The 22559-nt window shown below is 42.0% G+C and overlaps 4 protein-coding genes across 8 annotated transcripts; 3 read left to right on the top strand and 1 right to left on the bottom strand.

Annotated features, from left to right (window-relative positions):
* The first annotated feature begins 420 nt into the window (after positions 1–420).
* On the top strand, positions 421–7333 carry LOC127770186 (homeobox-leucine zipper protein ROC2). 3 transcript variants are annotated; one of them, XM_052295850.1, is made up of 13 exons: positions 421–627; positions 719–1040; positions 2152–2426; positions 3014–3131; positions 3748–3936; positions 4030–4488; positions 4621–4722; positions 4867–5067; positions 5183–5357; positions 5495–5766; positions 6146–6241; positions 6346–6766; positions 6874–7333. In XM_052295850.1, the coding sequence occupies exons 2-12, from the start codon at positions 954–956 to the stop codon at positions 6718–6720; spliced, it is 2349 nt and encodes a 782-aa protein (XP_052151810.1). In that variant the 5' UTR covers positions 421–627; positions 719–953; the 3' UTR covers positions 6721–6766; positions 6874–7333. The 3 variants fall into 3 exon arrangements, with proteins under 3 accessions (XP_052151810.1, XP_052151809.1, XP_052151811.1); XM_052295849.1 differs by having other exon boundaries at positions 421–1040; XM_052295851.1 differs by lacking the exons at positions 421–627; positions 719–1040 and adding an exon at positions 1109–1606.
* A 298-nt stretch (positions 7334–7631) lies between these two features.
* LOC127770187 (uncharacterized) lies at positions 7632–12535 on the bottom strand. The gene is made up of 16 exons (XM_052295852.1): positions 12350–12535; positions 12093–12239; positions 11671–11762; positions 11481–11577; positions 11160–11203; positions 10940–11028; positions 10562–10653; positions 10324–10470; positions 10092–10239; positions 9924–10000; positions 9380–9451; positions 9150–9197; positions 8868–8995; positions 8627–8786; positions 8326–8527; positions 7632–8091 (listed from the first exon to the last, which is right to left on the bottom strand). The coding sequence occupies exons 1-16, from the start codon at positions 12473–12475 to the stop codon at positions 8042–8044; spliced, it is 1719 nt and encodes a 572-aa protein (XP_052151812.1). The 5' UTR covers positions 12476–12535; the 3' UTR covers positions 7632–8041.
* Positions 12536–13238: 703 nt separating this feature from the next.
* On the top strand, positions 13239–17348 carry LOC127771012 (uncharacterized). The gene is made up of 6 exons (XM_052296806.1): positions 13239–13407; positions 13511–13789; positions 14157–14257; positions 15235–16089; positions 16273–16428; positions 16791–17348. The coding sequence occupies exons 2-6, from the start codon at positions 13699–13701 to the stop codon at positions 17163–17165; spliced, it is 1578 nt and encodes a 525-aa protein (XP_052152766.1). The 5' UTR covers positions 13239–13407; positions 13511–13698; the 3' UTR covers positions 17166–17348.
* A 1241-nt stretch (positions 17349–18589) lies between these two features.
* On the top strand, positions 18590–22387 carry LOC127771011 (uncharacterized). Of its 3 annotated transcripts, none has more exons than XM_052296803.1 (5): positions 18590–19125; positions 19451–19551; positions 20227–21123; positions 21256–21411; positions 21760–22387. In XM_052296803.1, exons 1-5 carry the CDS (start codon positions 19068–19070, stop codon positions 22132–22134), a joined length of 1587 nt encoding a protein of 528 aa, XP_052152763.1. In that variant the 5' UTR covers positions 18590–19067; the 3' UTR covers positions 22135–22387. The 3 variants fall into 3 exon arrangements, with proteins under 3 accessions (XP_052152763.1, XP_052152765.1, XP_052152764.1); XM_052296805.1 differs by having other exon boundaries at positions 18593–19125; positions 20881–21123; XM_052296804.1 differs by having other exon boundaries at positions 18593–19125; positions 20857–21123.
* The last annotated feature ends 172 nt before the right edge of the window (positions 22388–22559 follow it).

Here is a 22559-nt window from a genome sequence, read left to right as displayed (position 1 = left end):
AATACTATATTACATGTCAATTTGAAATTGTGTTAATAAGTAAAAAAGGACACTCTAATTTCTCCATATCCTCAATTGAGGAAATATAAGAACAAAATTTGGATAAAAAAATGTTTCTTGGAGGAAGTATAAAAAATGTTTTATTGTTCTTGGCTATGAGGTCTCCCAAAAATCCAGTGTTGTACAAACACTATATTACATGTCAATTTGACATTGTGTTAATAAATAATAAGTCAAAAAAGGACACTCTAATTTCTCCATATCCTCAATTGAGGAAATATAAAAACAAAAATTGGAATTGAAAGTTGAAACCATGCACCACTAGTCTCTCTCTCTCTCTCTCTCTCTCCTTCCATCTCTTTCTCTCCCCTAGCAATTACACTACGCCTTCTCCATAAATGCGATTGCACCCTCTCAACACTCCGCGGCAATAACTCCTTCGCCCCCCTCTCCACATTCTCTTCCACCTGTGTTCCCCTTTTCTTCTCCTCTTCTTCTTCCTCTCCTCCTCCTCCTGATCAAGAAGATCTCACCTTGATCTCTTGCCGTGTGATCTCTAGCTCTCGCTAGCCCTCTGTACCTTGCAGTTTGTTGTTTGCACCCGGTGAAACATCTTCTTTTGTGCAGGTAGGAGAGACAGCAAAGCAGAGATAAGAGTTCTATATTTGCATGTAGTTCTTGTCTTGGATCTCACTGGCTGGCTGTCTCCTCTCTGCAGCAAGGTTCGTTGGGCTAGCTTGTGTGCTAGATCTGTTTCTACTTGCGTTTGCGTTGCTTGGCAAGCAAGATATATATATCTATATCTATCTATCTATCATTCTATCTCCCTACATATTTAGAGCTAGCACTTTGTGTGTTCTTTGGGTTTGGGACACACTCATATACGCGTGTTCATGAGTGGAAATGGAAGGAGCTGCAAGGGCAAGAATTAGGGTTTGAGATATAGGAGTATAATGATGATCCCGGCGAGGCATATGCCGTCGATGATCGGCCGGAACGGCGCAGCGTACGGATCCTCATCGGCACTGTCACTCAGCCAGGTAAAGAATTTCTTTTGTCAGGAATTTGAGCTGAAAAGAAATTAATTTCAAGGGGTGGCCTGCTTTCCTTTTATTTTCTTGAAAAATCCAAAGACTTTTGAGCGTTTTGCTGTGCTAGATTTTTACCTTTTGCGTCTTCTTTCTCTTTCTTGTGTTTGATTAATTTGAGGTGTTACTACTTGAGATGAAAAGCTAGAAGAGGGGAAAAAAAGCAATACATTCAGTTCTGAAGTTTCTGAAGATAATTAGTCACACTTTCTTGGAAAATGAGAAGTTTCAGGGTTGTGGAGAGAGAGAGAAGGGGGCTATATAGAGGGGAGAGAAAGAGGTTATCTCCAGTACTTAGTGGTTGCTGTTCACACATATTAGGTCATAAGATTCAGAGTACATGAGAGCCTCCCTTTCTTTAAGACTGGCCTACTCCTCTCCCTACTCCTATATAAGGGGAGCAGATGAACAGGTCAGCTGATAGATAGATAGATAGGACTATGGAGAGGAGGGAGATTTTCCAAGTAGCTGATCTTGCACACATATTGAGAGGGAAACCTGTAGATCATCTTCAACAGGTTTGTTGTTGCTTGCTTCCTTGTTCTTCCAAGCTTTTTGGGTCTTTGTGTTGTGGCACTCTTGAAGAAGAAACATATCGATCTAGCTACCCTTTCTTTCTTATTCCTCTTTGCAAGCTTGCTTTCACATCTTCTGCATATACCAAAGGGAATCAAAAAAGGAGAAAAGTTTCTTCACTTAGCTTGTCTCCTCATCCCTTCCTGATTTAAAGCAATCTTCCATTTTATCCCCAAATTTTTTTCTGTGTTTTTATGAAGTATGAACACACCAGATTTTTCCTTGCAGAAATGAGAAAGTTATCAATATGGGTTGTTTTTGTTCATGCATACAATTTTTTCTTCTATCTTTTCCACAAAACTTTGAACTTCTCCACTTTGTCTAGTATCTATTTAATGCATATGCCATGTATGAAACGCACGGAATAAATAGGTACTACTACTGTAAAGGCGTAATCTGTGGTACCAAATTGGTAGCTAAGTTTTGCTCTTTATGTAGCACACGCATACTAATCCTCAATTAATTCGATCTGCTCCAAAATTCGCAGCCAAACTTGCTGGATAATCACCAGTTCCAGCAAGCGTTCCAGCATCAGCAGCAGCAGCATCATCTCCTTGACCAGATCCCGGCGACGACGGCGGAGAGCGGCGACAACATGATCCGCAGCCGTGCGTCCGACCCTCTCGGCGGCGACGAGTTCGAGAGCAAGTCCGGCAGCGAGAACGTCGACCGCGTCTCCGTCGACGACCAGGACCCCAACCAGCGGCCGCGCAAGAAGCGCTACCACCGCCACACCCAGCATCAGATCCAGGAGATGGAAGCGTAATAACACTCAACTCCTAGCTATTTACTTAATTAATTATGTGTTCTTGATTCCATATAGTATATACTTTGTTTGATTGTCCTAGAAATGTGACAGATATTTGAGTTCAGTTCAGTTTTGCCCCAGCTAGCTTGTTCTTGGAATGTTATTCATGGGTGTTCTAATTCAGAAAATTACGCATGAAATGCTGTGTTAGTCTACTGAAATTAATGTGAGGAGATGAGTACAAATGGAACAGCTGGTTAATTATACTGTAATTAATTTCCCATGGACTGATGTAAGCTTGCGTAGAAGTCAAATTGATTTCTCTTGCCCGTCCATTTCCCCTGGACGAACTGCATAAAGTTGACTCGTTGATCAAAACCGTTTTTGTTCTTTTGCACTCTCCCCCAAACAAAACGGAAGACGAAGCATTCAAGAACGTAGTACGAATTTTGCGTTCACACGTTCAACCGAACTTCAAAAATTTCCCCTTATAATTTATTTTCCTGGATGCATTAATTCGTACGTACTATTAATTTATTGATGACTCATAAAATTAAATTAATCTCGGTTCATCTGTTCTAAATCTATCTGATCTGATCAGATTCTTCAAGGAATGTCCACACCCAGATGATAAGCAGCGCAAGGAGCTGAGCCGGGAGCTCGGCCTGGAGCCTCTCCAAGTGAAGTTCTGGTTCCAGAACAAGCGCACCCAAATGAAGGTGAAAAAACCTAATTAATCACCCAAATAGTTGTTGATTCTGCTCATCATTTTCACCTTTCTTTCACCTGTGTTCGTAGCAGTACAATTCTTTTTTTTTAGGAAACACATGTACGTGTAATTAATCAGGACGTTGCAACCTGCAAGCGAGTGCAAATGCAACGGATTCTTTGGATTTCTGGTTGAGAAAATTTCGGCCGGAAAGAAGGCGAGCTTGCGAGATAGAGAGAAGAGAGAGAGCGTCGTCTTCTTCTTCCTCCTCGTCGTCGTCACAACCACTTCATTTAAGCCTCTGACCTAGCTCCTGCAGGACGCATTCATGGCGTATTACTATAACTGGACAAGGCTTGCCCACGCACCCCCATGTCCGCTTCTGCATTGCACACTGCCAAATGTGGCAGTTGCAGGCCTACGCCTCCGTCCGTCCTCCATAGTCAAACCCTTCCCCTACCTTGCTGACCTAGCTGCATACGTGTACAGTGATTGGAATTAACAGTTTGCACGAACGAACACACTGTCATAGTGTCATCGTCAATCCGTTGCAAAGATTTTTGAAGTTTTTAGCTTGAAATTTGAGTAAAAATGGTGTGTGATTTGATGTGTTGGGGAGAGTGCAGAACCAGCATGAGAGGCACGAGAACTCGCAGCTGCGGTCGGATAACGAGAAGCTCCGGGCCGAGAACATGCGGTACAAGGAGGCCCTGAGCAGCGCCTCCTGCCCCAACTGCGGCGGCCCCGCCGCCCTCGGCGAGATGTCCTTCGACGAGCACCACCTCCGCATCGAGAACGCCCGCCTCCGCGAAGAGGTAGTTTTCACCATATCTGAACAATCGATCGATCATGGCGACACCGCCATTGCATGGATCGTCGCACGCTGATCGTGTCGTTGTGCTTGTCAGATCGATAGGATATCGGCGATCGCGGCGAAGTACGTGGGGAAGCCGATGGTGCCGTTCCCGGTGCTGTCGAACCCGATGGCGGCGGCGGCGTCGCGGGCGCCGCTGGACCTCCCCGTGGCGCCGTACGGCGTGCCGGGCGACATGTTCGGCGGCGGTGGCGCCGGGGAGCTGCTGCGCGGGGTGCAGTCGGAGGTCGACAAGCCGATGATCGTGGAGCTCGCCGTGGCGGCGATGGAGGAGTTGGTCCGCATGGCGCAGCTGGACGAGCCGCTCTGGAGCGTCGCGCCGCCGCTCGACGCCGCGGCGGCGGCGATGGAGACGCTCAGCGAGGAGGAGTACGCGCGCATGTTCCCCCGAGGGCTCGGCCCCAAGCAGTACGGGCTCAGGTCGGAGGCGTCCCGCGACAGCGCCGTCGTCATCATGACGCACGCCAACCTCGTCGAGATCCTCATGGACGCGGTAAGCTCTTGGTTAATTTTGTGTCAGTCAGTGCGCTATTCTTGTCTGAATGTTTTTTAGTTTGGTGATTTTTATGATCCTATTTGATTGTTGGGGTCTGAATTTCGTTCAAATTTTGAGTGAATTGCGCAGAATCAGTACGCGGCAGTGTTCTCGAACATCGTGTCGAGGGCCGTCACGCTGGAGGTGCTGTCCACCGGCGTCGCGGGGAACTACAACGGTGCATTGCAAGTGGTATGTGTTCATGCTTGTCTTAAAAATTTTGTCTCCTTTCTGAATCTTCTGTCATATTCAGTAGTACCAAAGAATTCGAAGTGTGTACATGTTGGTCACTGAAATGGGACAAAATTGTGTTTGTTTTGGCCGTTTTCTCTGCAGATGTCAGTGGAGTTTCAGGTGCCATCGCCACTGGTGCCAACGAGAGAGAGCTACTTCGTGAGATACTGCAAGCAGAACGCAGACGGGACATGGGCCGTCGTCGACGTCTCGCTGGACAGCCTCCGCCCTAGCCCCGTCCTCAAATGTCGCCGCCGGCCGTCAGGCTGCCTCATCCAAGAAATGCCCAATGGCTACTCCAAGGTGACCATCATCAGCTCATCATCATCATCATCACAAATCAAATCTGAAATTCTGAATTCAAGATATATTGCTGTTCAGAAATCATGGAAAACTGATTAAATTGTTGTATGATCAGGTGACGTGGGTGGAGCATGTGGAGGTGGACGACAGGTCGGTGCACAACATCTACAAGCTGCTGGTGAACTCCGGGCTGGCGTTCGGCGCGCGGCGGTGGGTCGGCACGCTGGACCGCCAGTGCGAGCGCCTAGCTAGCGTCATGGCCAGCAACATCCCCACCAGCGACATCGGCGGTAAGTAATTGATCGAGCATGCAGCGAATTTCACCCTTTAATTTGATCCAAAACGAAATTAAAATTCAGATATGTTCAATCACTAAACCACGCAGTGGATTTAATTGTGTTTGTTGAATGAATGAATATAATTGCAGTGATTACGAGTTCGGAGGGGAGGAAGAGCATGCTGAAGCTGGCGGAGAGGATGGTGGTGAGCTTCTGCGGCGGCGTGACGGCGTCGGTGGCGCACCAGTGGACGACGCTGTCCGGCAGCGGCGCCGAAGACGTCCGCGTCATGACGAGGAAGAGCGTCGACGACCCCGGGAGGCCCCCCGGCATCGTCCTCAACGCCGCCACCTCCTTCTGGCTCCCCGTCCCTCCCAAGCGCGTCTTCGACTTCCTCCGCGACGAATCCTCTCGCAGTGAGGTACTCCCTCTGTTTTATATCATAAGTCGCTTTTACATAAAAAAAATAAGTCGCTTTGTTTTTTATTCTATCTAAGTTAGATGAATTTTGCAAAAATAAAACATAGTAGCCTTTTAATACAAAGCAAACACATTTTATCACAATATATTCAATATTAAATTTAATGAAACTAATTTAATGTTTTATATACTATTAGTTTTTTTAAAATTTTATTTAACTTAATAAAGTTTGACTAGAAAAGAAGTCAATACGACTTATAATATTAAACGGATAGAATACCTATAAATCCATGATAAGGTTAACAAGAATACAATTACAAACTCTTAGTTCGCGAAAAAAATTACAAAATCTTAAACTTTGAAAATAAATTTATTTTCAGTGGGACATCCTCTCCAATGGCGGTATCGTTCAAGAAATGGCCCACATCGCCAATGGCCGGGATCAGGGCAACTGCGTCTCACTTCTTCGCGTCAACGTAAGCAGCAATTCATCCAAGATCAAAACGCAAGATATATACGAGCATGCGATAATGCGCGATGTATTGATCGATCCCGTTTCATGTACAAATATATATTGCAGAGCTCGAACTCGAACCAGAGCAACATGCTGATCCTGCAGGAGAGCTGCACGGACGCGTCGGGGTCGTACGTCATCTACGCGCCGGTGGACGTGGTGGCGATGAACGTCGTGCTCAACGGCGGCGACCCGGACTACGTCGCGCTGCTGCCGTCGGGCTTCGCCATCCTGCCCGATGGGCCGGCGCACGAAGGTGGCGACGGCGGCGTCGGCGTCGGCTCCGGCGGGTCGCTGCTGACGGTGGCGTTCCAGATATTGGTGGACTCCGTCCCGACGGCGAAGCTCTCGCTGGGGTCGGTGGCGACGGTGAACAGCCTCATCGCCTGCACGGTGGAGCGCATCAAGGCGGCCGTCTCCGGCGAGAGCAATCCGCAGTAGCTTCGTCCTTGAATCAAACAAAAGCTTCTTGTGCTTTCAATTTCAGGTACAAATGCACCAAATTACTTAAGAACTCTTGCGAGATTAATTGCATCAGTTAATGAGAGGTATATCTGTAAAATTTCTGATGAGTTTGATCATGTTTATGTGCAGGAGCAGCAAAATTTTGGAGCTTTCATCAGTGGGAAGTCAAGAACGCACCTCAGACTGTCCTTGCCATGTGGTGCCCATATATAGTTTGGATTATTTTTCGCTAGTTTTTCCGCAAATTCGGGAAATTTCAAAAAAATGTGTCACCACTACGCAAGGGCGGTTGGTTCGGGTATTGACTTCCTCTTCATGTTCGCCTCTCGGATGCTGCTACCTTATGAATTTAGGGTTCTTCTGGAGTACAAAAAAAACCCCTTAATTTGATCTGTAATTTCTGTTGTTCAGACTTCCCAGTACCTAGCTAGCTAGTAGGAGTTGCAGAATAGAGATCTGTGTCCTTGTCTTATACTTTTAGTTCTCTTCAGTGTTTGATCAGTGCTGTTTCAATCCAAAATTGTGTGTGCTGTGCTTGTTATTAGTTCTTCCTTGCTGCTTCAATGAAGGCGATGTTAATTTCAGTTTCCAGCAGTTGCAGAGTTGTGTAAGATGACTTGCATTTCATTGCCTTCAACAGTATTCTATCAGAATTGTCGCATATCCCCCAAAAAACAGCACAATCAATTTAATACTCCTTGATAAAATTTATGCTACTCTTATTATTTACATCACAGGTCATGTACAACGGTGTTTATTAGTGGTCTCTCTCTATTACCATGCAAGTAAATTTGGTGATATGGAGGAAAGAGAAAGGAGTATGATTGTTATGCATGACAACGGCTCAGAGTCGACTCTTAGCATTTACTAGAGCAAATTTTGTTGCATGGTGGTGAAAGAAAGGAAATAAAAGTAAGAAAAAATATTTTGATACATTAATGATTAGAGACCATATTGTCTCTAACTGTTGTAGGATGCTAGTCTCTAAATAACGTAGAGCTCATATCCGACTCTACCTTTGTACATGCCCTGATTACAATCCCTACATGGAAATACTCGAGTGCTTCTGCCATAACCTTCACCCCATGAACAAACATTTCAGTTCCCAGAAACTATACGGTCTCATCCAAAGCAACTTAGCTCGCCTTTAGACTGAATAATGAACTGGATAAACTCATAAGAGACGCCACTTGGATCTTCATGATTCATGACATTACCACCAAAAGCCTCGGCAGTCAGCACAGATGGTGTCCGCGAGGGAATCATTGTACGAATCCATTGCACTCATGAAAGTACATCATTCCATGGGGACGAGATCGTCAAACGAAAAATCATGGATCGGTGCACCTGCAAAACAAGTTGAGTTCTGGAGTAACTCGTGTGTTCATTTTACAAAAGGCTTATTAACGGAAACACATTTTAATAGTTTTCTCAGGATGGCATTTTTCAAAACAACTTGATTCTTAAATATATCACTTACATATGGAGTTTGTTCCTAGCAAACATGTTTGTGCGGTAACAAACATGAAAGGATGCTTACTCCACATTTAACAATATAAGTTTGCTAAAAGAGTTTTTTACCTTTTTGTTCAGCTAACAGGTAGAACGGAATGTGAGCTACCATCTTTGTTCCTCCTTCACTCCAGTTGACAATACCAGGACCATTTCCTTGTGCGGTGGATGGTCCCAGTACAGATAAACAAATGGCCGGTTCATTCAATAGACCTAAATAGTCACAAGCACGTTGCCACACTCTCCTGTCCGAGGTTCGGGAACGAGCGACCTGTACGAAAGTAAGTTACAAGCTCAAACGATGAAAATGAGTGGTGACAGTAATATATCAAACCTTAATATTCCTCAAACTGGAAGGATTAGGGCCTACCTTGGCCAATGATACACGTGCTCTTGGAAGCAACTCATTATGGAACGTTGCTAGCTTTGCTATGGCAGTCACCACAAAGCAGAGGAGCCTAGCTTGAGATGATTTTCTAGAAGATGCACCCATAGGATCAAATCCTGTGTCCTGACTTAATCCCAAACGACTTCACATCAAGAGATAAGAGGCCAGTCAAAAGAGATGCCATGCAAGTTTAGAAAAAAAAGACTGGTTTAACAGGGCCCACCTGGTAGCCAGATTTTCATATAACAGCAACTCCAAATTTTCAAACAGTTCACGAGCTACATCTTTGCGATTTTTTCCTCCAGCTCCATGCTCACCAATGGCCCAACACAAATGCAATGCTAATTCAGTCTGTGTAAATAAATCACATTCGATCAGAAAACTCAGTTGATGTGGAGAAGAGTATTAATCATTTAAGATAATCAGAACTAGGATAAGAGAGCAGGTGAAAATTAGCAATTTGGTGAACTTATAAAATCAAAATGTACTTAAAACATATACTTGCCTTTGCAGGATTATCATGAGCCTCCCCAAGTCTGTCTGTAATGGGCTTCTGTAGAATGGTTTGAAATTATAGTGCAAAATTTTTAGTGGAACCAGAAAAAGGAGATATTTACTTTGTTGCTTAAATATGCTACAACATTCACTCTCAGAAAAAGAAATGCTACAAACATGGTATATTGGTTCAGAGAATTGACATGTATATGCATGTCTAGTTATATGTATACCCAGTACCTTTAGCAGTGCAATGATGTCAGGGGAGCGCTGGAATGCAGCCAATATGAAATCTGAAAGTCTTTTCCTCACCTACAGCAATTTTATTGCAAGGAACTTGTTTGAAGGGTGATATAGAATTGTGGAAATAACCAAACATAAATCCCCATACGAACATATACCATCCTTTTGTACTGAAGGTACATATGATGTGAAGAAAAATCGAAAACATGATTTACTTCTTCCATTTTGTTCGTTAGACACTCCAATGTAATGTATATGTTCCACAAATTTCAACTTTTAGGATAGCTTTAGCAATTAACAATTTTACTTCAAAAAAAAACTATATAAGCCGTATATCTAAATAGATGGGTGTATCATCAATTGTTTTCTTGAGGAATTGATTCTTAATTGCTCACTAAAATTTAGTTTCCTATGCAAGTAAGCACTTCGGTTCAATCATCAAGTAAGCACTTCAATGATCTTACCGTAGTACTGTAGTTACTACTCATCAGTATTAGACGCAGTATTAGACGCAATGGGAAAAGGACACCCACTTGCCTACCTCGAAGGAGTATACTTTGTCAGGGAACATTGCTGCATATCTTGACATAACTACAGGAATCAGAGCGCATAGGAGTGCTGAAGCGACAAATAGTAGAGGGTCAAATCAACAATATGTTGGTCATCACTCATCAGCATGTATAGCAATTAACAAAGATAGGCAACATACAGTCGTTAACGTCCCGCAATGCTGTAGCAAAATATAATGTAAGAAAACGAGGTGCCATTTTCAGTGACTGTTTCAATCTGTCCGATTGTGGGCTATTAACTGCTGCCTGTAAGGTTGAAGATATCGTAGGAGATGTCCAATGTTTTGCCTGAGGAAAACATCAGAAAATGAGAAGACTAGATCAAGGCATTCACTGAAGAACAGGGAACACATACTTCAAGGAACTACTTACAGCAATACCATCATTCTCATCTTTTAGAAGATCAAGGAACATCGGGTCAGCAAGGTCTAGAGGACCACTATCATCCGAACCTGCATTGCCAATGGCATCTTCTATAGCAGAACCAGTGTATGCTTCATCCATTAGTGCAAGTAGCATCTGTACGATAGAAAAAGATTAGCAAGCTTATTAGTTTTGATAGGTGACATTTCATTTACAGCTTTTAGGTCAAATCATTACGGAAATCAACCTCAGGAGCAGCACTCTTCTGTATAGTAGCTATACTACTACCGATGAGAGTTCCAGAACTTCTTTCCACCTTTTCCAATGCTACCACTAACACTGTTTTGTTCCATGAGTAAGCAATAGAACAAATGACACCAATTAGTAAAAAAAGTATAATAGTACAGGATAAGCATCCTCAGTAGCAGCATGTTATACACATTACATGCATCTCGCATGTTGGAAGAGATGTGCCCCAGATGTCAGCAGTCAGCACATGCAACAGTTTAATAACACTATCATAATAAACTTGGCTAATTAGCTTCTAAAATCATGAAGTTTACAGCCTTGCACAATCTAAAGAAGCTAGAGGAAAATTCTGGAAGTCTGGAATCAGAAGGCTTACTTGGAAGATCCATAAGGGACAGGAAGAGAGGAAGAAAAGATCCTGCTGACATCATTAACGGAAGCACTTCTGAGAACTTCCTCTCCAATCTAAAACAAAGGAAACCCAAGTTAGATAGGTCAAATCATTGCTGGAAAGAGGTAAAATGAACTTCTTCATATTTACACAGTAAAATATCAGCAAATATGTGAGGAGTTCATGAGCAATTAAGATGGCATACCTCTCACCATTTGATGCAATTAGCTTCAGCAACAATGGAAAAAACTGCACATAGACAGCATCACGAAAGCATTGCCAAATATTAACATCATTAAATAGTAATTTGGAAAGAGAACAAAACAGAAAAGTCAAAAAAGAAAGGAGGAAATTGGATTGAGATCTTTTCAAGAAGTATGCTTGATTCATTGGCCCTTGCCAGTAGAAGCCTAGAGCTACATTTATGCAAAAAAAATTCTAACTGACAATATAAAGAATGGTAGTTGACATAAGATGTAGATATTTTGATAATTCTAGTGCTGTATAACATTATATGGTATGGCACCTGTGGAATTAATGTGGGAAAAGAGCTCAGGATCTTTGTCTTATTTGCTATCAGGAATTCAAGTGTACGTTCTGCGACAATAGGATCAGCGAACTCCCTATCATCAAGAAAGAATAGCCAAGTGATTGAGGGTAAGCAGGAAAATAAAAATAAACAATCGCATACCCAATACATCAAGAAAAATTATTACCTACTTAGGCAAGTGCGGAAGAAGGTCCTCAAGCTACCATCAGCATCATGCAGGACTGCCTCCCCAAAGTCCAGGAAGAACTGCAGAATGGTCTGGGTAGGGAGCAGTAATACAGTATGTATTATTAGACAGGTTTTTCTTCAAATATATGATGACTAAAAATGTGTGTACATTACTAATCAAATCTAAATGATTCTATTCACCAACAATTGTCCAGAGAGAATGATTATATGGGGTCAAATGGGGATCATAAGGTTAACCATTAACATTAGAGCAAGCTCGCCCCTAAAGATGCAAACATTTCACAAAACTACCAAAACATTGCAACGATATCGTCCTCCAACCTAACATGTAAGAACAACAACCATTTGCAGCCAAGATGGGGGAAAAACTTCACATCAGTGAATCGAAGCACAGCTTACGAGTAGCAGCACGCCGCTGGAGGCCACGGATTGGGTCGGCGCGGCGGCGCAGCGCTGGAACAGCTTGCTCATCACAGGGAACGCCCGGGCCACCATCTCGTCGCTGGCCCCCTTGGCCTCCTTGCACATCTCGCACACCCTCCTCACCTTCACGCCGCAAAGCCCACACGAGTCAACAAGCCAAAACGTGAGCACATCCCACCCCCCCTGATTCGAAGACCATGGAAGGGGCCAGGGTTGCAGAGAGATGCGCTTACGGATTCGAGGAGATTGGGGTCGGAGGCGGGGTCGGCGGCCGCGGCGGAGTCCCTGGATGCGGCGGAGAGGGAGCGGAGGTGGAAGTCGTAGCTGCCATCGCCGGCGGCGAGCTCCGGCGAAGCCATGGCCGTCGCCTCCGACGAACGAGTGAGTTTACAGATGGGGACGTATGATGGGCCTCAGCCGAATTAGAGCCCATTAAACTAGGCCCACGTTGCAATCTGGGCCGTTGGATAACATGTACGAAATGTAACTCCTATTTAATCTGAGTCGGTCTCACTGCTGATTTTTCACCTTTTGGTCCTTTAAAAAAACTTATTATTCACGCAGTGAGAGGTGTCTGAATAAGTTTAGAAAAACTTTTGGTCTTTTAGAAAAACTTAAGGCCATTTTGGTTTGAAGCTAAAATATGTGCTATCAAATTGTTTGGTACTTTGAATAGTATATTTTGGGCCTGTTCACTTTGATGCCATTTTCAACCTTACCAAGTTTTGGTAAAGTTGCCAAAAAAATGGCTACATTTAGTTTGCTGCTAAATTTTGGTAACTATATAAGAAATCATGCCAAAATTTTGGCAAGATATTAAAATTTTAGCAACTATACCAAAATTTTAGCATTGCCAAAATTTGGTAAGATTTTTTTTTTTTGGCATCAAAGTGAACAGGCCCTTTGTTAGTGTTTGATTTGCTATCAAAATATACCAATAGCACAAAAAGGTTTTGACACTATCAAAACTTAACTAGATTTTGGTAGTACCAATATTTTTAGTATGGTAGGAAACCAAACATACCCTTATTCTCTTTTTGGTCCTTAAAAAAACTTTTTCATCTTTAAAAAACTTTTTGAGATCTATTTATAAAATATTTTTTCTAAAAGGATCAAAAATGTGAAAAATTCAGCAGGGAGAGGTGTCTCTCCCTCCCACAGTCCCACTCCCACCTCCCCTCATTGCCTCGCCGCCGCTCGCCGTCGTTATCCACCGGACAACGAGCATCCCCTGACGAGCGCAGAACCGAGCTCCGGCGCCGCCGATCTCGGATGCCAACGCGGGCTGCAGGTAGGTGATTTTCTTTTTGTTCCCTAATCAGTTTTTTTTTCGATTTAATTATTTATTCGTTTTCCATGTTGATATTTTTCGCCTTCTTTTTTTTTTTTTCCAGTTTTGCCTCTCCCGATTGCTCCGTTCTCGAGTCGGTTTCCGATTCGAACGCAGGATGCCTGTAATTAACCGCTAATTCCTTCAAATTCTGAACTCGGGGGGCAAAAGAAGAAGAGAATCAAACAGAGTGCCCCTGGATTTTGATTCTCAACACAGGCATTTTTTTTTGTTTTTTTGCCGGTGGAGTATATGAACGGCAAGCGGAAGCGATCGGGTGGAAGCATGGAGACTCGTGCCATCAAGTGCAGGACGATGCAGCTTCTCCATGAACTTCAAACAAGTATGCTTCCCCGTCCTCAAGTCTTTGATCTAATTCCTATGCAGAGATTGTTGATTCCACTGTTTCTAGGGTTCATTTCATATGTCTGAAGAAGAAAAATCTGTTCCTTTTTTTTCCTGGGTGAGACGCCTTTTTAATGGAGGGGCGGCGGTTGAAAAAAAGAACAACTCTTTTTTTTAAATAACCTGGTTGGTTCTTCACCTAAACTACAGTTTTTTTTAAGGTGCTATCTAAACAGAAGGCAATTGTTCACTCTCGTCTGGTCTAAGCTCAAATCTTAGCCTTTATTTTGGTTTGTTCAAATTAGCAGTTCTTGTCTGAATTACATTAACAAATTCAGTCTCTAATAGTTGGTTTTTATCTCCAGACGAATTGGGCGCATCTGCAAAAATAATTGACGCACCACCGCGACGAGGTGATATTTCTACTGGCATAATGCGAGAACTCCCGCTCGATAAACTTCCAGAGGTATGGATTGCTAAGAATGTTTTGATTACTATCGTTGAAACTGCTATGTCTTTGTGTGCTTGGATCGTAGGATTTATTTTTCCTCGAGGTATTGATTGTAGGAATTTGGTGGTGAGCACATATTTAAACAACAAATCAACAATGTTTGGGCAAACTATCTACCACTCAATGATCCAGAATTATCATTGTTACAACCTTTACAGTACTACTAGCAGAACAAACTGCATTTCTTTGCACCACACATCCTTTTATCCGGTTGATTTAAACTAGTCATCGTCTTATCTGAGTTGGGTGAACTATTACTGATCTTCCTGTGCAGCCATGTGGTGTGCTCATGTTGATTCATTAATACTCACTAGGATATCATAATGAAAAGGAGAAAAAAATGTTTATGCCACTACCCAATAGTAGAGATTAGTGAATGCACACTTTTCATATGTACCATAATTTTTGCAACCTCTCATATTTGGCACTAACAAGTGCATGGCTTTTTGGGGCAAATTCACACATGGTAATGGATAAGAGATTGTAAAAGTTAGTTGTGTATGTGAGAAGTGTGTCCAAGTTATTGACATACACAAAAATTATTTGTTTGATTAAATACAATTTCTTTGTCTCGCTTGTTCTTGGCACACTTATGGATTCTCCTTTTGATCATAACAATGCAATTTAAGGAGCACTAGGTGTCCACCTAGCTGGTATGGTTAGGTGCAGTGATTCAAAGGGCCCTAGTTGTAGCATATAGCACAAAATGATCACAATAATGCCCGATGTTGATAGTGGATTCTAGTACTCTTTATATAAAATCACCAGAGTTGGTGTGGCAATTAACCATTTGGTTCGTATTTAGTAGTGGCCACTATCCACTAGTACAGTTTAAATATAGATACTAAGCAGCTGGTTCTTCTGTTTGTTCCAAGTTTGGTTAAATGTCCTGATGAGTGTCGATTTTGTATCTCAAACATGTTTTTTTCCAGGACATCTTGCATCGTGTATATTCTCTTATGCCATTGAAAGATGCTGTTCGTGCTGCTTGTGTGTCACATGGATTTCTACGTTGCTGGAGACGCTATCCAATCCTTATATTAAATAACAAAACAATAGGTTTGATTATGAGAAAACTCAGTTTGGATGACATGGAAAGCTATGCTGTTAGTAAAATCGACCATATTATTAAGAGCCATTCTGGCATTGGGGTGAAAGTGCTTAAACTTCAACTGTTTGCCTGTCCGAACATAAGTGCAGCTGTTCTTGACAAATGGTTTGTAACCGTTATCAAACCTGGGATCGAAGAACTCTCCTTGGAGATGTCTTCATTGAAAAAACGGACAGTATACAACTTCCCATGTTCCGTTCTGTCCAATAAGGCAGGGGGAGGGACAATTCGGTCACTTTTCCTGTCCTCTTGTGCTTTTCATCCTACGGTGACTCTTGGTTGCAACAGAAGCTTGACAAGCTTGCATCTATGTAAAGTCGATATTTGTGGGGAGGAGTTAGGGCAGTTCCTTTCCAATTCATTCTCTTTGGAGCGATTGGTAATTTCTGATTGCAGTGATATAATCAAGTTTAAGGTACCTTGCCTGATGCAACAGCTCAAGTACCTCGAGGTTACAAAATGTCAAATGCTACAAGTGATAGAGATAGATGCTCCAAAACTCTCCACGTTTATCTATGGGGATGTTGGAGTAAAAATCTCTCTTGGAGATCCACTGCAGGTCAAGGACATACGTCTGATGGGTTACAATGAAGCCGACATTGTCTGTTATGCTCGTACCAAGCTTCCATCCATTTTGCCAAATATTGAATCACTTATCGTGTCATCTCCTAATGAGGTATGCATTATTGTTTTCTTTGTGCCATCCAGTTGCTTTATAACTACAATTAATTACATGCTGGTGATATGCATGTCATACGTGCACATGAAACAAACACGATTAATTCCTGAGTGCATGTCATACGTGCACATGAAACAAACACGATTAATTCCTGAGACATCTCTTCTTCTTTTCTTTCAGATGACCAGTATGCCAGTGGTGCCCAGCAAGTTCCTCCACCTCAAGTTCTTGGAGATTTATCTTAAAGAATTATTTGCCTCACTTCCCAGCTATGATTTCTTTTCTCTGGTTTCTTTCTTGGATGCTTCCCCTGCCTTGGAAACTTTCATCTTGCACGTATGTCACTTTCTCAATGTTGCGTACCGCAAATCATAAAAGTTCTGTTAATGCTTGCAGTTTGGGCCTCTGGGGGCTTCCTCTTAGCAAATTTGGCAGGATAATTAATTCGGTATAGTTTGTTGTAGATATTTTTAATATAGTTTCTCACAATATTAGAAATAGTTTAGTACTTAAATACGCACTAGTAAGACAATCAAATAGAGAACATCTGTGGTGCTTCACAAGCCAACAGCAGCAATTCAGTTTGGGCTTTTCTCATGATAAAATATTTTAAGCTTCTATAATCACTATTAGTGGCTGTACTTGATGAGGAGTACGTGACCAAGTTTTAATGAGCAACTACTACTATTCCTATGCAGGTAGAGCAGCGGTTCGAAAGGCATGATTCGATTCTTTATGGAGAACCTACGGATTTGAGGCGAATTCTGCACGACGGACATGCCAACCTCCAGAATGTGACGATCACCGGCTTCAATTCTTCAAAGAGCATGATTGAGCTAACAACTCACGTTCTTGAGAATGCACCATCGCTCAAGTGCATTACGCTGGATACAGCCAACTTCTCTGGCAAGAACCATTTGGCCATGGGCGAATGCTATCCTATGATGAGAGGAGGGATCTTGGAAGCACGAAGAGCTTTCGAGGCAGCCAGAAGACACATCGCGGGGAAAATACCCTCCTTTGTCGAGTATAAGTTTCTGGAACCCTGCAGGCATTGTCATTTTGGGTACTGACACAGTACATCTCAAGAAGTCCAGATAGCGTTTCTTCAGAGGAGAAATTCAAATGTAGAAATCTATATTGACGCTCAATCCTTTTTGCTTGTTCGCAAAAAAGAAAAATCGAATGTAGAAATGTAAAAATGCACAGCAGTACAGCACAACCAAGTAAAGAACAAGTATGGTATTTTGGGGACATTCTTGCATTCAGATGCCAAGAGCAATATTTTTGTGCCAAAATTGTTTTTAGTTTAGTGTCAAAAGCAGTAGCTTTATCTGGTTTTATTAGTATAACATAAAACAAATGAAATTAGTGACTAAAGGTTATACAGATTACAGGGTACCCGCCATGGCTGGTTGCAAGCTTCGGCAAAGCCATGGCCATCGCATCGCTGAGTTCGCCTCTAATTCTAACGAGTGGTTTACTGGGCCGAATAAAGAGCCCATTGAAAAACTAGGCCCACATTGCATTCTGGTTATATCATAGATTTTAAATAGAATTTTTTTGCACAAAACTTATTGTATAACGGTTTAGAAAATGTGCTATTGGAAATTGGAAAAAATGAGAAATTTGTAGTTTGAAAGTAAAGTTTAGAACTCAGCCAATAGTATTCAAAGTTATTTTGGTGTCGATAATCGAAACGCTCTTTCATTTTATTTATCCGACTACTTCCATCCCAAAATATTACAGAGGGAATCCATTATATGTCACTGAGTGTATCACATGTTTATGATTTACCACTGACTTTTTCACGTTTTACAATATGCCATTGACTTTTGGTCTTTTACTTAACTTTTATGATTTACCATCGTCGTCCAATTAGTTCTCGTTAGTACTATACAATTTTGTCCAAATAACCAAAATACCCCTAAGACAAAAGCTTTCAAAATTTCGACAAAAACTTTCAAAATTCAGATTTTAAGTTTTTGGCTAAATTTGGGATCCTGACAATCTTATGTTTATAATATGACATCTCAGATTTTTTTTGTCCAAATTTTAGAAATTTTTGTCTTAGGGATATTTTGGTCATTTGGATAAATTTGTATAGTAATAACGGAGGCTAACCGAATGGCGATGGTAAATCGCAGAAGTTGAAAAAATGTCGATGGCGTATCGTAGAACGTGATATAAAGTCATTGGCAAATCATTGATAAATTGATTCTCTCGATATTATAAGTTTATACTCCTTCTGTCATACTACTTCTGTTTTTTAATAGATGACGCCGTTGACTTTTTCTCACATGTTTGACCATTTGTCTTATTTAAAAAATTTACGGAGGCTAGCATATGTCTAGATTTATAGTAACATACTCCCTCCGTTCTATAAAAAACGAACCTAGCATATGTCTAGATTTATTTATAGTACTAGATATGTCACATCAGATGCTAGTTTGGTTTTTTATAAGATGGAGGGAGCAGAATGAATCACCTCCATCGAACTGTAAACAATCAGAGGAGTCAGGTGTCCCCACCATCTTCCTTCATCATCCCCCTTCCCATCGCCTCCGTTCTCCACTCCACTGCGGCGGACTGCGCCGCATGTAGCGCCGGGGAGCTCCACAGTCCAGGCCGGCCCGCGCCCGCGCCCTCTCGAGTTCCCACACGAGATCCGCCGCCGCCGATCTCGGCTGCCGCCGGCGAGTTTTTTTTTTGGGGGGGTGGGGGGAATTTCTGCGAGTGCGATTCTCGATTGCTCTATCTCGGTGCGCAGGGGAATCCTTCAAATTCTGAACTCGGGAGGCGAAAAAGAAGAAAAAACAGCACGAGCGCCTCCGCGTGGATTTTCATTCTCAGCAATACAAGAGGCGGCTGGATTCGCCGCCGTTTGAGGTAATCTCGCGCGCCGGCGACGGCCGGATCGCCTTTCTTCCTGGCTGGCGTCTGGAGTATATAGACTGCAAGGGGGAATCGGAGCCATGGAGACCCGTGCCACCAAGTGCAGGACGATGCAGCTCCTCCGTGAGCTTCAAACAAGTATATGCTTCCCCCGTCCCCTCAGCTTTCGATCCACCTTTCTATACAGAGATCGTCGTTGGATTCTACCGCTATCGTGTATTGCATACTTTTAGAAGAAAAACTGCTCTTAGGCTCCTTTTTAATAACCTGGTTGGTTCTTCAGCTAGCTTATAATAATGTCCGTTTTCTCAATCTAGAGAAGGGAATTGTTAACTCTTGTCTGGTCTAGTGCTCAAATCTTCACCTTATTTTGGTTTATGCAAATTAGTGGTTCTTGTCTGTAAGCCTTGAATTGCATTAGCAAATTCAGTCTATAATTTGTTGTTTCTATCTCTATCTCTAGACAAATTGGACACATCTTCAAAGATATTTGACGCTCAGCGGCAGCAAGATGATATTTATGCAGGCATAATGCCAGAATTCCCGCTTGATAAACTTCCAGAGGTATGGATTGCTAATAATGTCATAGTCTGTTAACTACTACAGTATAATTGAAACTGCTATGTTTTGGTGTGCTTGGATTGTAAGATTTTTTTTTCTCGAGGGATAGATTGTAGGAATTGGTGTTAAACAACAATGTTTTAGCAAACTATCTCACTGAGGTTTCAGAATGTTGTGCATAAATTGAATTCGAATGTACTGTTACTTTTTAATGTTTGGCTTTCTCTGCACATTGTCTACTACTCCATGCTCCAAAATTATCATTGTTGTGGTCTTTTCAAAACTACTAGGAGAACAATTAATTATTACCAGATTACTTCTGTAGCATTAGCTAATTTGTTATCTCCCGATATGAGCTTTACCTATCATGAAGATGACCTGTGATGCTAATTTTTTTGTGGATTGCTCACATATAAGGACTAAGGTGTACTGTGTGTTATGAAGTTTGGTTAAATGTCCCAATGAGAAAAATGCATATCCACTTATATAAGTCTTTTGGTACCGCATATAGGGAAATTTAAGAAAAAGCACTTGACCTGTTGGCCACTGTCCACTAGTAACAATTTAAGTATATTTTACTAAGCAGCTGGTCCTTCTGTTTGTTCTAAGTGAAGTGTGCAACTGTGCATTGCTAGTACTCTCTGAATGTTGAATTATCCAAACATGTTTTTTTTCCAGGATATCTTGCATCATGTATATTTTCTAATGCCATTGAAAGATGCCGCTCGTGCTGCTTGTGTGTCGCATGGATTTCTACGTTGCTGGAGACGCTATCCAATCCTTGTATTAAATAGCAAAACAATAGGTTTGGCTAAGAGAAAACTTAGTTTGTATGCGGAAGATGTGCCATTGTATGAGCCAGCGCTTAAAGTGGATGACATGGAAAGCTATGCCATCAGTAAAATTGACCATATTATTAATAACCACTCTTGCATTGGGGTCAAAGTGTTTAAACTTCAACTGTTTGCCTGTCCGAACATAGATGCAGCTGTTCTTGACAAATGGTTTGTACATGTTATCAAAGCTGGGATCAAAGAACTCTCCTTGGAGATGTCTTTATGCAAAAAAAGGACAGAATACAACTTCCCATGTTCCATTCTATCAAGTAAGGCAGGCGGAGGGACAATTCAGTCACTTTTCCTCTCCTCTTGTTCTTTTCATCCTACAGTGGCTCTAGGTTGCAACATAAGCTTGACAAGCTTACATTTATATGAAGTTCATATTTCTGGGGAGGAGATAGGGCAGTTCCTTTCCAATTCATTCGCTTTGGAGAGATTGGTAATTTCTGATTGCAATGACATAATCCAGTTTAAGGTACCTTGCCTGATGCAGCAGCTCAAGTACCTCCAGGTGACAAAATGTGAAATGCTAGAGGTGATATCAATAGATGCTCCCAAACTCTCCTCTTTTATCTATGGGGATGTCGGAATACAAATCTCTCTTGGAGATCCACTGCAAGTCAAAGACATACGTCTGATGGGTTACAATCAACCCAACACAGTCTGTTATGCTCGTACTGAGCTTCCATCCATTATGCCAAATGTTGAATCACTTATTGTGTCATCTACTGATGAGGTATGCATTATTGTTTTCTATGCACTATCCAGTTGCTTTGTAACTACAATTAATTACAGGCTGGTCATATGCATGTCATAGGTGCACATGAAACATATGATTAATCCTAAGTCATCTCTTCTTTTCTTTCAGATGATCAGTACACCAATGGTGCCCATCAAGTTCCTCCACCTCAAGTTATTGGAAATTTATCTTGCTGAATTACTGGCTTTTCCTCCCAACTATGATTTCTTTTCTCTGGTTTCTTTCTTGGATGGTTCCCCAGCCTTGGAGACTTTCATCTTGCATGTATGTCACTTTGGCATAAAAATTCAGTTGATGCTTGTAGTTTGGGGACTTCTGCAAATTTGGCAGGATAAATTGGTTTAGTTTGCTGTAGTTATTCTTCATATGGTTTCTCTCAACAGATTATAGATAGTGGCTGAATCAGCAGTTTAGCACTTAAATACGCACTAAGGCAACCAATTAGAAAAGCCGTGGTGCTTCATGGGTATTATTGCACTAGAATCCAACAGCACCAATTCAGTGTGGGCTTATCATGATAAATTGTTTTAAGCTTATATATTCATCACTAGTGATCGCGCTTGCTGAGGAGGATATGACCAAGGTTTAATGAGCAACTATTATCCTTTGCAGGTAAAGCAGCGATGTGAAAGGCGTGATTCGATTCTTGATGGAGAACATACGAATTTGAGGCAAATTCTGCACCCCAGACATGCCAACCTCCAGAATGTGACAATCACTGGCTTTAACTCTACAAAGAGCATGATTGAGCTAACAAGTCACATTCTTGAGAATGCACCATCGCTTAAGTGCATTACGCTGGATACAGCCAACTTCTATGATAAGAACCTTTTGACGATGGGTGAATGCTTGCCTATGAGGAAAGGAGGAATCTTGGAAGCACGGAAAGCTTTTGATGCAGCCAAAAGATACATCGCGGGGAAAGTACCATCACATGTTGAGTATAAGTTTCTGGAACCCTGCAGGAAATGTCATATTGGGTATTGAAACAAAATGGTAGATCTCAAGATACCGTCTTTTTGGGAAGGAGAAACTGTGAGATAAAATTGGTTGTGTAGCAGTATATCGCCGAAATTTAGTGATTTCGCTACTTTCTGTGAAAAGGATGTGTTTTAGTGCCAAGACAAGTAATTTAACTTTATCTAGTTTGTAATTATAAATGTATAATATAACATAAATTTGTGGCCTGAGTTGTATGGAGTATAAATGTTTAATATAACAGAAACCCGCACTTGTTTCAGTTGTTTGGTTCATGTATAAGTTTACCATGTCATTGCTAAACGCTCCATTACTGCCGCCTGCCACAGTTTATTAGCATTGTGTCACAAGCCAGACTTTTACCTACTGTCACTTGAGTGCATTACACTGGATACAGCCAAATTTTATGGTGGGTACCTTCTGAAAATTGGCAA

Source organism: Oryza glaberrima, chromosome 4 (genome assembly GCF_000147395.1).
Source record: "Oryza glaberrima chromosome 4, OglaRS2, whole genome shotgun sequence".
Taxonomy (NCBI): domain Eukaryota; kingdom Viridiplantae; phylum Streptophyta; class Magnoliopsida; order Poales; family Poaceae; genus Oryza; species Oryza glaberrima.
The sequence above is the reverse complement of the archived record's forward strand: the minus strand, read 5'-3'. Positions and strand labels throughout refer to the sequence as shown.